At 38.1% G+C, this 14440-nt stretch overlaps 1 protein-coding gene and 1 pseudogene across 2 annotated transcripts in view; both read right to left on the bottom strand.

The window, feature by feature from the left end:
- LOC146456780 (NLR family CARD domain-containing protein 4-like) overlaps positions 1-14440 on the bottom strand; it is an 81185-nt pseudogene that overhangs the window by 59204 nt on the left and 7541 nt on the right. The window lies entirely within an intron of this gene.
- LOC146456781 (uncharacterized) lies at positions 246-14372 on the bottom strand. Its single transcript, XM_085092732.1, has 6 exons — positions 14298-14372; positions 9428-9453; positions 2217-2328; positions 1574-1799; positions 1046-1137; positions 246-407 (listed from the first exon to the last, which is right to left on the bottom strand). The coding sequence occupies exons 1-6, from the start codon at positions 14370-14372 to the stop codon at positions 246-248; spliced, it is 693 nt and encodes a 230-aa protein (XP_084948858.1).

Below are 14440 nucleotides of genomic sequence, written 5' to 3'. Positions count from 1 at the left end.
AGGTTTTCAGATCAAATTGTGTTAGCTCACACAAATTTGCCTTCTAAAAGGCTGTTAAATGACTGGGGAATGAAGAAAACAACGTTTTAACTATTCTGTTTGAATGCTCTCGTTGGGTGTCAATGGAAGATTTCCTGAGATCCGCATGGCGCACGTTTTGCCCACTGTACAAAACTTTAGGATTACATTATAAACCGAACTCCTCCAGCTACAGAAAACTGATAGTAATACTAAAACGACGAGTTTTAAGCGAGGTAAGGAAATATGGAAGGTAAAGATGCTGTTGGACCCAAAGCTCTTCTGTGAGGGGGTGGGGTGGGAGCATCGTCCACATCACTGTACAGAGGGCCATCAGAGTCATCTTCCTGGTTTCGTTGTATGCGCAGCGACTGTCCCTTTGTATTTGACTGTAAAAAGGAACCACACAACGGAGTCAAGTCACACTCAGCCCCACGCTTACATACATAAAAGACGAGATTTGACTTCCAAGTTTTTAGCGAAGTACTATGAAGAGATGTTTCCGAGGAAGCGTCATTTTACTCTTTGTGAGCGACGAGCATTGACGCAGTTGTTTTGAACAATAATACAGCTAAGCCCTTTTGGTATTCCAAAAAGAAAAGATTAACCTACGTTCCGAGGACTTGTTTTCGCCACTATGCCGTTCTCACAAAATCCTGTGGTAACATGACGACGGCCATCCCATTTTCCCGCCAAAATGACCCTGGTTCACTCGCGATTGCCATTTTCAGAATAAAACAGCCCAAAATCCACACTCAATGCGCAATAAATTAATAATAATATAAGCTACAGTCAGTACAAAGACAGGAAAAATCTCCCGGAATTTAAGTCTTGATAGCTGATAGCATGATAGCTATAAGCCAGACCAAAACCAACTGTGACTTGTCCCATGCATCTTCAAGCGCTTGACACCGGCTATACGCATTTGCTGTGAATTCTGATTGCTTCATTGTGCTGTTTACATCAGCTGTGATTGGTCAGAGTACACTCAATCATGAAGCGCTCTTATATACATCACAGCACTCACCCTATCTCCTGGACAGTAAGGTACATTGTCTCGGCACTTGTGATTTACGCTCATTTTACAAGCCTTACAGCGAGCACCCTGTCGAATTAAACCTGTTATACAGGAAAGGAAAAAAAACAGACCAGATTACAACAAAGACAACACTTTTGCTTTACAAGGTATACCAACCGCACCAATTGCATCAGATGTGTTCCAGAAAAATATCAATGCCCACCCCTTAGAACTTAGAGAAAGTTCAATAAGTGTTCTGAGGTTGGGAAGACAAAGAAAAAGACAAAATGTTGTAATGGAAATATTAAAATTTAAAGAGAGGTGGGTGTGAGGGCTCCAAATAAAAAAAAACTTCCACGTGGTACGGACATTTCCTTGAATAACACAAAAAATCCAAATCACCCACTGGTGAAATGAAACTTGCCACTGATTGACGTTCTAAGCACGTCTTGAGCCAAATCCATCTGATTCTCAGTTTCCAATCTTGTAAAGGCATGTGACAAAATTGGCTACAATATCAAGCAGAAATCTTAGTACCTTCTATAAGACCTTTGCAGTAGTAACAGAATTTACGCTTTTTGAAAGTGTGTTCTTTAAACTGATGCTGTCCAGCTTTCCTTATTTCCTTCCCTTTAGTGCTGTGTACACTCTGTCTTTTGTCTACTGGACCTGTCACACTCTCATCATCGCTAATTGTTTCATCTTGAAGATCGTCCTCAGTAAGTTGAAGCCTGTTAAGAACATCTCCTGTGAAAAGTTTAGTCTACAAAGAAAAATATAGAGCGTAGTTATAAAGATAATATACCCTGCGTAGCAAACGCATTAAAAATATAGGGCATGCAAGCCACGCGCGCGGGAGAGAGACACGCGAGAGTAAAAGGAGCCACTTCCACCCTCGCGTGTTCCCCTCCCTCGCGCCCCATGCTATTTTTCGCGTCCTTTATATTTTTCACGTGCCTGCTACGTAGGCTAAAAATAATATGATAACATCCAGCTCAATTCAGTATATTACAAATAACAGCCTAATCAAGCAGCAATACCCCAGTAGTTACAGTGTATTGCAACAAACTACTTCGACATATTTTCTTTTTTGCAAGCTGAAGAACAGAATGTCCCTTTAGGTTCTGAAGTAACGGATTAAGTTAGGAACAACTGTGTGACCTTTAAAAACCAGTCTCACCTGCTCTTTAGCAACACAACAATACCATTCCTTCATTCTCAGTTCATTCCTTTGCTTTAATAAATCTTCTTCAACTTCTGTGGCATTTCCGTATGATAGGTTATCTGAGTAGCTACGAACAAAAAACTCATATTTCACAACAAATGGAAAAATAGATTGTTCCATCTCATTCTGGGTACTGTATATAGTTTAATGCTCTCTTGCAACAACTTTAACTCTAATGAGTTTGCTAGACTTTTTTTTTAGTCCTTTGCTTCATTTTTTTTCTTTGTTTCTGTTTACTTTGTTTTTAACACATGACCATCAAGTTAAAACATGTTTTGAAGGAGCCATCGCGAAACCAACGTAAGTCATGATGTGGCCTTGGCATCCAAGTTTCTCTAAATTCACTCTAATTTGGTATGCATATAGGCTGGTTCTTAATTGTGTCAGAAAAATAGTTAGTAAGCACTGGAAGGGATAGATCACAGCGCCCTTGGACATTTACTTGCAATTACATGAAGTTAATTTCCAGTTACCCTAAAAGCACTCTGGTTAGACTAAATAGCACTCAAGTCAGCTTAAACAGCTCTCCGGTTTGCTTAATAGTTAGCATTTATGTTGGGGGTTAGGATATGTAGCCAAAAAATGGTGAGTTCTGGCAGCGGGTCATCGATTGTTTAGTGGTTAAGATCACTGCCTGGTGATCCCATGGCACATTTTCCAATCCCGCTATTTTTATAGTCATTCTTTTTATCTTGAAAACAAAATAGAAGAGTGATTTATACTTAGTGTATGAAGATTTGAAGAGGGAAAGGGCACTCTGATCTATGACAAAAAGTGCTTTCCAACATAGTTCCATGTTAACTTTATAATTTGCAATCGAGGGCTTGAATTTGACTTAAGCCTAAAACCTGAGAGAAGCAACTGTTAACTGATGTTCGAAATGATAATAACGACTCCCTGAGCCAAAGTAGAGCCTACAGACTTGCAATAATGTTTACTTAGAACTTTTGTTCGGCTTTAAATAGACAAGAAAAGAAATCATTTCAAACATCACTTAACAGTTCGGTGAGTTTTAGGCTAAAGGCATGGGCTTGTTGGGTGAATTCAAGCCCTCCAATCACAACGAAAACACGGAACTATGTAAATTCTGACACAAGAACCAGTTTGAATGTATGCATGCCAATTAGGGCAAACTCGAGAAATTTGGATGCCAAGGCCAAATCACCACCTACGATGGTTTGCAAAGTTTCCTTCAATTGAAATTTCTTACTATAATCCAGTTTATAACTTAAGAAAATTCACTTGTGAGATCTTGATTGTAAAGTAGTATAATTATTAACAAAGATGAAAAAAATACATGTGAACAAAAAACACATTCAATAATTGAATTATTTTATTTAAAGCTAACTATGCATAAAACTATGAATTCAAAGCACTTCTTTAAATTGTTGAATCAAGACTCACCTTTCTTGTAACTGTTTTAGGGACTTCACAGCTTCTTGATCCTTTTTAATCGATGGCCGGATTACTTTGTACTTACTTTTAAAATTCCATTAGATGGCTGATGGCTGTAGCTGCAGCTGGCGCAATAACGTTGACAGTTCAATACGCATTCTCGTATGTCAAATGGCCAGTTGATTACGATTAGCCCAAAGTAAGCCTGCGAGCAAGCTCTGTATTAAATCAGCCTCGAGCAGCGAGCGAACCAAACCGTGACAGGATTGCTCCCGCTCCAATCCTCTCGCGGTTCGCTTCGCTTGCCACCCCTCGCTCCCCAAATTCATGTCTCGTGAGAACTCTTTTCCTGGCAGTTTGGATGGTAACTTACAGATGCCCGACTGCAGCAAACTGGAATTAATTACGAGCCAATCAATGATGTTACTACACTACACGAGACCTTATGAACTTGATCAAAGAAGGCTGTGTTTCATAAAGGAGCGCATTTTCTCGCATGCCGGCTATAACTGATACCGCCGGGTGTAACCGAAAAACAAATTTTTCCTTCTCTCAATCATAGAGTCTTTACGGGACTGTAATTCTTTAACAAATATCTGCTGTTGTTATACCGTACTCAGTTCAACCAATGATAACACCCCCTCGAATAATCTAACTCCCCCAAATCCTCTTTTGCACTTGTTAGAAATACTAATGATTTATAATATCGGTTATCACCTTCCCCACGAATGTTTTTACATTTCATGTCACAAAACAACCTTATGTAAAAAGCAAACGATCAAATCAGCAAGTTGTTATAAACTCACTTTTAGTTGTGTTTAGTGAAGACTTTCGCTGTTTAACCGACGCCCTCACGAAAACAACTGACGCGATGAAACTTACAACTTACAACACCACGACCACAACGACAAGGGCATTGCAAGACGAACCATCTGCAATAGTTGTTAGTTGATGAAACCTAACCCGCAGTGTTGGGTAACGAGCAAGACTGGTCTACTTTTCCTACAGCTCTCAGTGAGAATTGACGTCGCGACAATATTAAGTTGCGAGATGCCGAGTATTGAAACAGGTTGGTCGTTTCACAAACATATAGCAAACTAAGTTGAATTGTGGGACATACATTCTGTGACTTTGCCTTGCAAAAATGTTCGTCAACGTTTTCTTCCAAGAAAAATTGGTCCGTGTAAGGGAGTCTTAGGTTGTAAGAATCGTGTCAGATGCAAATATTTTAAACGATATTTCTCCGTAAGAGTAAACATTCATTGAAAGCTACACTGCAAACTTGAAACTGAAAAATGAGCTAAAGATGGCTGAATGTTTGAGAAGAAAACTATAACGTATTAAAGATTTTGCTTTTGTAACGTGACTAATCAACAAGTAAACAACATAGTCATTAATATTGATTTATTTGTAAACAATACAATGAAAAATAGAATGAAATTAGACACTTGTATTCATGATTTGTATCAAAGCAAAACATGCATGATTTATGTACAATAAATAATATCGCTGCACTATCGGCTTCACTTCTAGCCTGAGATATTTTCACTACAAATCCCAACTTTTCGTCATTATTGGGTATCCTAAATATATATACATAAAGTCTATTCACATTTTGTACTGTTGCTTCGGAATACGACCTCATCGCATCCAATTATTCTAATGTACATGGGCCAACAATTCTATTATTTTGCTTATCAAACTACTGTTTTCTAACGATTTCGTTGGCTTGTTCTGAATTCTGATCGCTAATCTTCATTTTAAAATGTTTGACGAAATCCTATGAATTCGCAAACTATACGATACAGTAATAGCCCACGTATAAGAACCTGAATTTTTCAATTTAGCCTAAATAGGTTCTTATATAAATGGTACTTGAAGCAAATTTAGGCTACCAAGGTTCTTAAAATAGGTTCTTATATTTTCATATGAATTTCATCTGGACTGAATATACTATATATATTATAAACATCATCTCATGATACAGTATAATGGCAAACACAATAGACATACAACATGGTACTTAAGCTTGAAAGAAAAAAAAGTTGTGTCAAGTTACTTTTAAATAGATGATGATCTTAATTCAGCAGTTTCTACCTAATTATTCACTTTCACAGCAACCCCACTGATAAGAACCTGACTTAAAATTTTAGCCTAAATGGGTTCTTATGTGGAGAGGTCTTAAAATGAAAATTTTAGCCTAACTGGTTCTTAAAACCCAGGTTCTTATACGCGGGCTATTACTGTATTTCGTAAAAATGTTTTCTGGTTCTACCTTGTTAAGTCCTGTACCCTAAACACTTTCACACACTTTGCTTTACATGATTGCTTTTTGGTACAAATTTTTCTCGCACTATTGTTGCGCTTGAGCTGAGAACTCAGGCTAGCAGCGATTTCAGTGAAATTTGGGCTCGATTCAACTACAATGTTTCCTACGATTCGCTGCAATTTTCCTAAAAATCAACCATCAAGTTCCATGAGGTTTCCAACTCTGCGACATCTCGATGACAAATCGCGTCCAAATCGCACTGAGATCGCCGCTAGTTTACACTTCAAATCTTCATTGCAAGCTCGAGCACAACAAAAACACTGTCCAAAAAATTACACACGAATCGCTAACTTCTTTATCAATTCGAACATGTGTTCTGGGCTGGCTATTGCCTGGATCAGCAAAAACTAAGAATGACATTTCTTGGAGTGATTTCCAATTTCTTTTGGAGTAGAATCTCGATAACTACAACCGTCAGGTGAAAATCGATGAAGGTCGATTCCCACTGTCGCATAATTTAACATGCCTTACCGCGCGTGAATGTACGTGTGTAAACAAATCGAGAGAAAAAAACATATGGGCAGCTTACGTCTGTGGAAAAAGTTAAACCTGGTTCAACTTTTTTAGCAGACGTAACTCGTCCATACGTTTTGTGAAGTTTGAATTACGCACAATCACGCCCGTTTGAATGCACGTAAAATTCGGCATGGCGAGAAATCGAGTTCTAGTCTGAAATGTCAGCCGAGGAGACGGCTGACATTTCAGACTAATCGAGTTCGGGAGGTTCGACTAAACGATATTTTGCAGCAACTAGTATACACCAAGCTGAGATGTAAAAAGTAACCTTACTGACAATCTGTTTAAGCACAGGTCACCAAAGCGTATGTGACACAGGTTACCATGCAAGCGTGATTTAAGAGTTTGTATGGAGTTAAAATTAAATCCAAATTTAGACAACAATATTCCCACAAAACTCACCAAAAATATAATAAAGTCTGAAAAATCTTACCCGGTGTGTTTTGCTGTGTTTTCAATGCTTCTCAGTGCTTCTAAACGCTGTTTAGAGCGGTTTAACTCTCAGCAGCTGTTCCACGTGCATCACTGTATTATGTTAATGACAAGGTAGGAAACTAAAAGTCGAATTTGAATAAAATTTGGCCCGTCATTTGAGGAGAGCACTTCGAAAACCTCGCTAAAATTTGCTTGAAACTTAAGCACTCGCTTAACTGTCTCTCCATATGGCAAGAAGGATGATGTGTGGTCCTTCCTGGGTAGATAATTTTCGGCGAAGTTTATTTATTGAGACACAGGCCTTCGTTGAAAACAAAGTTCATTTCAAATTGGGTGCCATTTTTGCCGCCGACAGAGCCGTGTCCCTGGAATGTTGGAACAAACTCACGGTCAAACCTAGGCACGAGTACTAAAATGTGCCCAGCCGGGGAAATCCACGGGAAGCCTTTGGCACGTAACAAACCACGCAAACCTCGTGGTACCGCAGCTTGTTCTTTTTGGATTGCTCGCGTCATCAAAAACACGTCACGACGGAAACCCTTTGAATTCAAGTGCCCGGAAGTGCGTTTTTTAAAATAAACAAGTTTGCTCCGAGTGCCATATAATAAACTATTTATACTAACCTAGCTTGCTCGAGCCGTACTGGGGAATATTGGCCTTGGGCCAATATTCTCCAGTACGGCCCTCGCGCGCGGTTAGTAAGAGGTTAATATCCGCCGGCCTTGCATAGCTTGAAGGCCTGTTTAAACGATTTTCAACCTTTCACCAACATTCGTTCAACTGGCAAATGTTGAAAGTTCAAGCAATGTTTTTGAGAGGCCGTTCAAACGGTTTCAGCTGACATCGAACCAACAGTCCGCCTAAAAATCCAAACAATTTTTTTTGCGAGGAACTGGGAATTTATTTTAAAGCCTGACAGCGTGTGCCTGCGTTTATGCGACAAATGCTAAACGAAGAGTTAAAAAGACTTCAACTTCATCCAGCGCTTTGGAGAAAAAAGTCCCATGTTGAAACGATGTTGAGTGAAAGTTAAAACTAATTTAAATTTGTTTCAACACGACTTCAACATTTCTCAAAACTATTAACAATATTGAACGACATGTTTACGGGTTGAGCGAATGGTGAAGCAAATGTTGAAGCCATTTAAACAGGCCTAAAGTGGCCTTTTTCGTTCAGCCTCCGAGGAAGCTCGTCACCTCCGCCGTTGGGATCAGTCTGTCGTTAATATTTTGTATTTGAGATAATTTGCTGATCCAGGTCTACAAGTGATCCGGCACCACTCATTGGTTTGTCGCTGTGGAATTGCAGATTTTATTGTATTCTAAAGTGATAGGGTCATCTTTCGCACACTTCAGATTACCATGGACTGTTTTGTTGGTCCCACCACTCCCTTCTTCATATAAACCTTATTTTAGGTCCCCAAGGCGTTCATAATTAGACGGGGATACAAGTCATAAATCTATGCTCGATGGGCGGACATGATTGAACAAGACTTTTCACAATAGCGAGAAGCCACTTAATACAGGTTTGACTTTTGACAAGGGTATGGTCAGTGGTGTAGCTCAAATAACATGCACCTAATGCACCAAGTATCGGCCCGCACGCAACTGGGCGAATCTTCATGGCAATAACTTCGTGACATTTTTTTCACTGAGCACGTTTCACAAGTCCGGACGACATTTTTAATTTCTTCCATACTTTGTTCAACCTTACTTAACTTCAAAAGCTCCGTCATCTTTTAGTCAAATGTCAGAACACAACAGAAACACCAATGTTTGTTTACTTTTCCACGAAATTAATGACGTCTGAGCGCATTTTGATTGATGTTTGCACTTTGAATATTTGCGTTTTTTTAAGCAGATGCGTTAGCCAAAACAAAAATTAGAGTTCAATTTTGCCATGATTTTTGATAGAGAAAAACAACTTTAGTCCGCCCAGTGCCTACGGAGTCTCAGTTAATTGTACTGTAGTTTTGTGGCTTTAGGAAGTTCAGTGAGCTTCTGGTCTCTTGGTTACCTGTCCAAACTGTGCGGCTGATTCTCCTTGAGTTATGTTTCATTCAGTTTCGTCAGTGTCTTCAGCGTATTCAATACTCCTGCCAAAAAGACTCTCCCGCTCCGCTTTAAATTCAGCCTCTGTGCGCAGTCGAAATCTCCGAGTATGTTTATCCCTGGTCTGAGAGAGAAGGAGAGTGAAAAAAAAAAAGCAACGAATGAGAGATCAAGAAAAGTTACTTGCACGATTGTTAAGCTGGGTCTAAAAGGCAACGCAAATAAGAACAAATTGCAAACCAAAAAAGGTCACAACTCGAAAGGCGACTGCATAAATGGGACGATTAATATTTGGTAAATCTTTTCCAAGCTTAAGATAACGGCAATGGCGAAATATTGAAATTAAGGCGAAGAAGAAAATTAAATGTGCGAGGATTGGGGAGAAGGTAAGCTCTCAAAATTAAGATAAATCCAAGAACAATGTTTTGGCCATTCTGTACGTAGAGGGTGCACTGTTGTCATCCATCTGTTAATGTACAAAGGTATGATTTATTTAGAGAGGTACTGCTACATTCACTTCTCTCATCACTACTTCCGCCTTTGGAAAAAAAATTTTCTCGGAAAAAAATATTACATTTGAAAAAGGAATATCACAATGAGCGAGGGTGACGTTTCCATGTTTTACGTAACATCATTTTCAAGACTAAATGTAATTACCATTGGAAGGTTAATTTTGATAAAAGATTTTCAAACATTCCAGCATGGCTTGAATGTAATACGAAATACCTAATCTTGCACATAATAAGTTGCCTTGTATATTAAGTTCCTGAATGAAAAGTATTTCGCAAATTAGACAGTAAAATGTTTTTCTACACTTGCAGAGTACGCAAACCTTTTTGACAGGTCAGATTTAATAAGTCAAAGTTGATAGGTACCGCGCTCGAAATGTCCCCCTACCCCCAAACTGACCTCGAGAAAGTCTCCAATTTTTTGCACCCTTACCCAAAATGTTCCCCAAATAAGTTTTGGAATGATGTTTCAACAGGCTATTGTGGAGTGACCAAAAACAAACAAAATTGGCAAAATTTTCACGTATTTATACATTTAAGGAACGTATATAAACAATTTCACTCATCGTCTTTTTTTAATCATACAAAAGAAACCGCTGCTTTAATTATTAATAACAATTTGTACTCCAGCTAATAACATGTACCAAAGAAGAGATGCTAAGACAAGGCCATTATCATTTTTAACACTTACAAAAGATCGAAAAACGTTTCTTGATAACTTGAAATAAAACACTACAAGCACAACAAACGTCAATTGTAATGATAAACGTTGGAAAAAAAAAACATAACTTGATCCGGCAAAGAAACCAACTGGTATCTTTTTAAGCTTGAATTCTTCAGAAAAAATTCAAAATGATAACAAGTTTATGAAATTGATAGCGCTCAAAAATCGACAATATGAACGCGTCGTACATTTTATCAAACGGCGTTATTAAAACCCAGTTACGGTTTTAAATAGATTTTCCATTCAACAAAATAAAACGTTTGCCACTACATTCACCTTAGCTTGCAAAGTACTTATGCAGTAAAATTCAAACGTTTTTAAAACTAAAAGAATTGTTGGCTCTGTTGCCTTGAAATCCTATCATATAACCATTTCATTGGATTTTCTTCGATCAACTTTACCCGCCTTGTTTGAAAACGGTGGATTGTGTGTTCTCTCAGTTGATAACCGCTATAAACTGAAAGCTGATAAATATTGTACTAATTGTACAAAATGAGTTAAAGTTCCAAAAACGCTCCACCTTTTCGGTTCTATTTTCTTTTCATGTACAAGATGAAATAAGAAAGTAATAGGTACGGCGGAACCCGGTTTTTACGGAAACTTTTGCATGTCCCTTAGCGTCCGTATTTACCGGTTTCTCAGAATAAACGTCACGGACACATGTTTCATCGATATAAACATTCAAGAATACATTAAAGCAACAGGACGATGATTAACCTTGTTAACTGTACTACAGAAAGAAACCTTACGCTCATTCAAACAGTCTTGCACTCACCGGCATACGGGAAACATTTTTTCAGGAGGGATGAATGAAATTAATTTGCCCGAATGAAACTTGTTGTTAGCTTGTGCAGAGAGAAGGTGGTGTCGGGGCTGTGCATTAGCGAGTGATCGTAAAGCGGGGTTTTACTGCAATGTGACAAAAATGTTTATCTTGTAAAGCAGTGTTCAAATGTCTACCGGTCTTAAAACGCGGCGTTGCCAAAATTATCAAGGAGAAAATTGTTTCCAATTCCACAGTGAAGCATGCCATTCCGTTCTGAAACTGAATTAGTTGGGAATCATTTCGGCTCCGGCCAGTGTGAAAAAATTGGGGAACATTTCAGTTCCGAGGGCTATACAGATAATCAGCATGTGCTTTACAATTGAGGATCGTGTGGTTATTTGTTCTGCAATGCGCTGGCAAAAGTGCTGCTTTGTGTAACCAACATTTGATTCAAGAACTTAAGCTATCACTCAAAGTAAAAAGTAAACTTTTATTTATATTCAGCTTTCAATGTTTAAAATTGCCTTTAGTCTTCATAAAGATCTTACGAAAACATCGAAACGATGATTCGCGCTATTTTGATTCTTCAACAAGCAACTTAATATAAAAAAAAGAGGCAAAGAAGTATCTATATCTTTAAATTTTCTCGCAAAAAATATAAAACAACAGGACTGTGAGTGCGGTAAACCTTACCTCACAGATTGAGCGAGCAATGCTTTACATGTATGTACACAGAGACGAGCCCGTACAATAATCTCTAAGAATGTACAGAAATTCTTTTCCATTGACTTTTTTTTTCATCACGTTTTACTATCCACCTTTTACTATCCACAATCGAGTCTCTATTTTTACTTCCCAAGAGCGAACGCACCCCACAAACATTTCATTTCGAAAACGGTTGTGAAAATGGTGTGCAGTTAACAGCGATGTTTCTTCAGTAATTGAAAAAGAGATAAAACATTTAATGGCGTCCTTCTCCGTTCACATTAGTGCTATATCAGTTTAAGAAGCAAGAGCGCTTCACCGTCGTATGCTGAAGGGCAAAAATGTTTCCATTCAGGTTATTCGCAATAGATCAGTCATCAATATCCTCACAGCTCTGTTGGTTAGTTTATATATCCTATTTATAATCCAAAAAACGAAACAGTAAAAAACCTTGTAACCTTTTGCGTAGCAGAAATCGAAAGCCGCAGACTCGGCTTTTCGCGGCGTTGTTTACATGATGAGCGAAACTGGAAACCAGTAAAGTGCACAAGTTACACAGTGGTTTCCATCATCAAGTCGATCTTAATCGGTTCCTTAGTGATAATAAATCAAAATTTTTTTTTATAATTTACTATTAATTCTGTCCGTCAGAAATTATGCTGACACAACAGAGACCGACTGCCTAAATGCCCAACATTGCTTTTAAAATAACGAAAATTTGAATACACTCTGTTTTTTTTATAAGAACGTCTAATTTTGGAGCTGAGGCCGAACGTTCTTATCATTTTTTACGATTTGAGGCTGAAAACGTTCTTAAGATGTTCTTAAATTACATGGTATACACTGCATGTATTTCAGTAAATCAATGCAGAAGTGCATTGCCTGCTGAGATATGGCATCAAGAACTCCTAATTATGACAAACCGAGATGTGTGTCACCATTGTTAATGTTATACAAAACATGCCATTAGGTATTTTGGTTAATTTACATTTGTTACCTTGATTTTATATACACTGAGGTTAGCAAAATAAAAACGTTCTTACTCGATTCTCAGCCTGAGGAATGTTCTTAAGACGTTCTTAAAATTTTGGTTAATCTCAGCCTCAACGTTCTTATAAAAAGGTTCTTATAAAAAAAAACAGTGTAATAAATATTTCAGCACACACAAAGGTCACTGTACATTTTGGTGGTTTTCGTAGTTTTAAATGTTTTCTTAGTTTTTAATGAACAAATTCAAAAAACGAAACAACAAAAGGGCAAATCCGTTCACAATACGAAAAATATCTGTTCATATCATATCAAAGTTCTGAAGCGGTAGCCGGATAAATGGCACTAGGAAAAACTGTTTCCTTGTATTTGCCTTTTTTTTTGTTTTGTCAGTAAACTACTATGAGCCTTCTTGAGCTCCGTTATCTCGAAATTGGATATCCTGCTGAATGATTTTGCAAAACAAGATGCCCGGCTAATGGCATTAACACGGAATGCTTAATGTAGCCCCAATTATTCCCCATTGTATGTTTCGCAGATTTTTAAAAACTATCCTCCCTTGGCAATTGAAATAATTGTCTTAATGGTTTTATTCAGATATATTGCGTGATACTTATCGTTGTGTTACTAGGAATCATACCAGCGTCATGACCCCGCTGAACTGGTCTGGCCTCCAATAGCTCTAATCCTTCGCGTTGATTATTCGATCTGTTTTTGAAAGCGGACTTTCTTTGCTGTGAACTCTCCCAATTTCCACTGTTTCAACTGTCGAGTACTACCTAGAAGTTACTATTTCGATTTACTGCTTGAAAAAGGTTTGTTTTCTCTCTGAAAACGGCAGATAAGAGTCTTAAATTCATACGTATGGCCGCCATTGAACAAAAACAACTTTTCGAAATGATGACTTGCTTTGACGTCACACAGGTAGAGATAAGTGGGTCCCCTCCCTCGTGATATACGCGCCGATAATAGATTTTGATTAGGCTGTTTTTGTTCAAGACAATTAGAACAATAGATCCCTTCTGGGAGAGGGTAGAATTTAATCAAGGTTTAATGAATAAATCAAATAATGATTTGACGTCAGACAGGAAGGGATGAGTGGGTCCCCTCTCTCGTGATATATGCCGAATAATAGATTTTGATTGGCCTGCTTTTGTTGAAGACAATCAGAACAATACATCCCCACTAGGGGAGGACATATTTTAATGCATAAATTAATTTGTCGATTTGTGACTACGACGAAGAAAAAAAAAAAGATACCCGACCGAAACCTAGACACGGCCTGCCCTGCGGGCATTTCGTGTAATAATGAAAAATAATGAAATAAATTGAATCCCTACGCATTGTTCCCTCACCAAAGTGATCTCAGATTCCAAACGTGCTCGATAAATAAAATTAAAAAATCAACACTGCAAACAAACATTGTTCGGCGATTTCCGTTATTTAAAACGTTAGTTCAGTAAAGTAATACATAAGTTAAAATCCTTCTAACAATTGAACTAAAGTTTCTCCCGTGCGGCATTAGTTTCTTAAAACAAGCTAACGGGGAGTTTTTCAAGTATTAAAAGGTAAAATATACAACGAGTAAATACAAAATACAATGAAAGTAAAAAACTTACATGGTAATCTGTGTCCAAGTAGATCACCTTTCCCTGCACTGCTGCACACAGCTCACTGGCTTCTTTCTTTGTCATCTTAACATTCTCCAGCCCCAGGCCCCTCAGCTGAGGAATACCACTGAGATGCTGGGTCAGTTCACTTA

The sequence above is a fragment of the Pavona decussata genome, unplaced genomic scaffold (genome assembly GCF_977016875.1).
Source record: "Pavona decussata unplaced genomic scaffold, jaPavDecu1.1 SCAFFOLD_254, whole genome shotgun sequence".
Taxonomy (NCBI): Eukaryota; Metazoa; Cnidaria; class Anthozoa; order Scleractinia; family Agariciidae; genus Pavona; species Pavona decussata.
This window is presented reverse-complemented; position numbering and strand designations above follow the sequence as displayed.

Excerpts from the sequence above, each read along its gene's own strand:
- LOC146456781 (XM_085092732.1), bottom strand. The coding sequence starts at position 14,372 with ATGACAAAGAAAGAAGCCAGTGAGCTGTGTGCAGCAGTGCAGGGAAAG. Across the intron at positions 1,800-2,216 it reads GTTGTGTTGCTAAAGAGCAG|ACTAAACTTTTCACAGGAGA; the intron begins GTGAGACTGGTT and ends TTTTCTTTGTAG. Across the intron at positions 1,138-1,573 it reads CTGCAAAGGTCTTATAGAAG|GTTTAATTCGACAGGGTGCT; the intron begins GTACTAAGATTT and ends CCTGTATAACAG.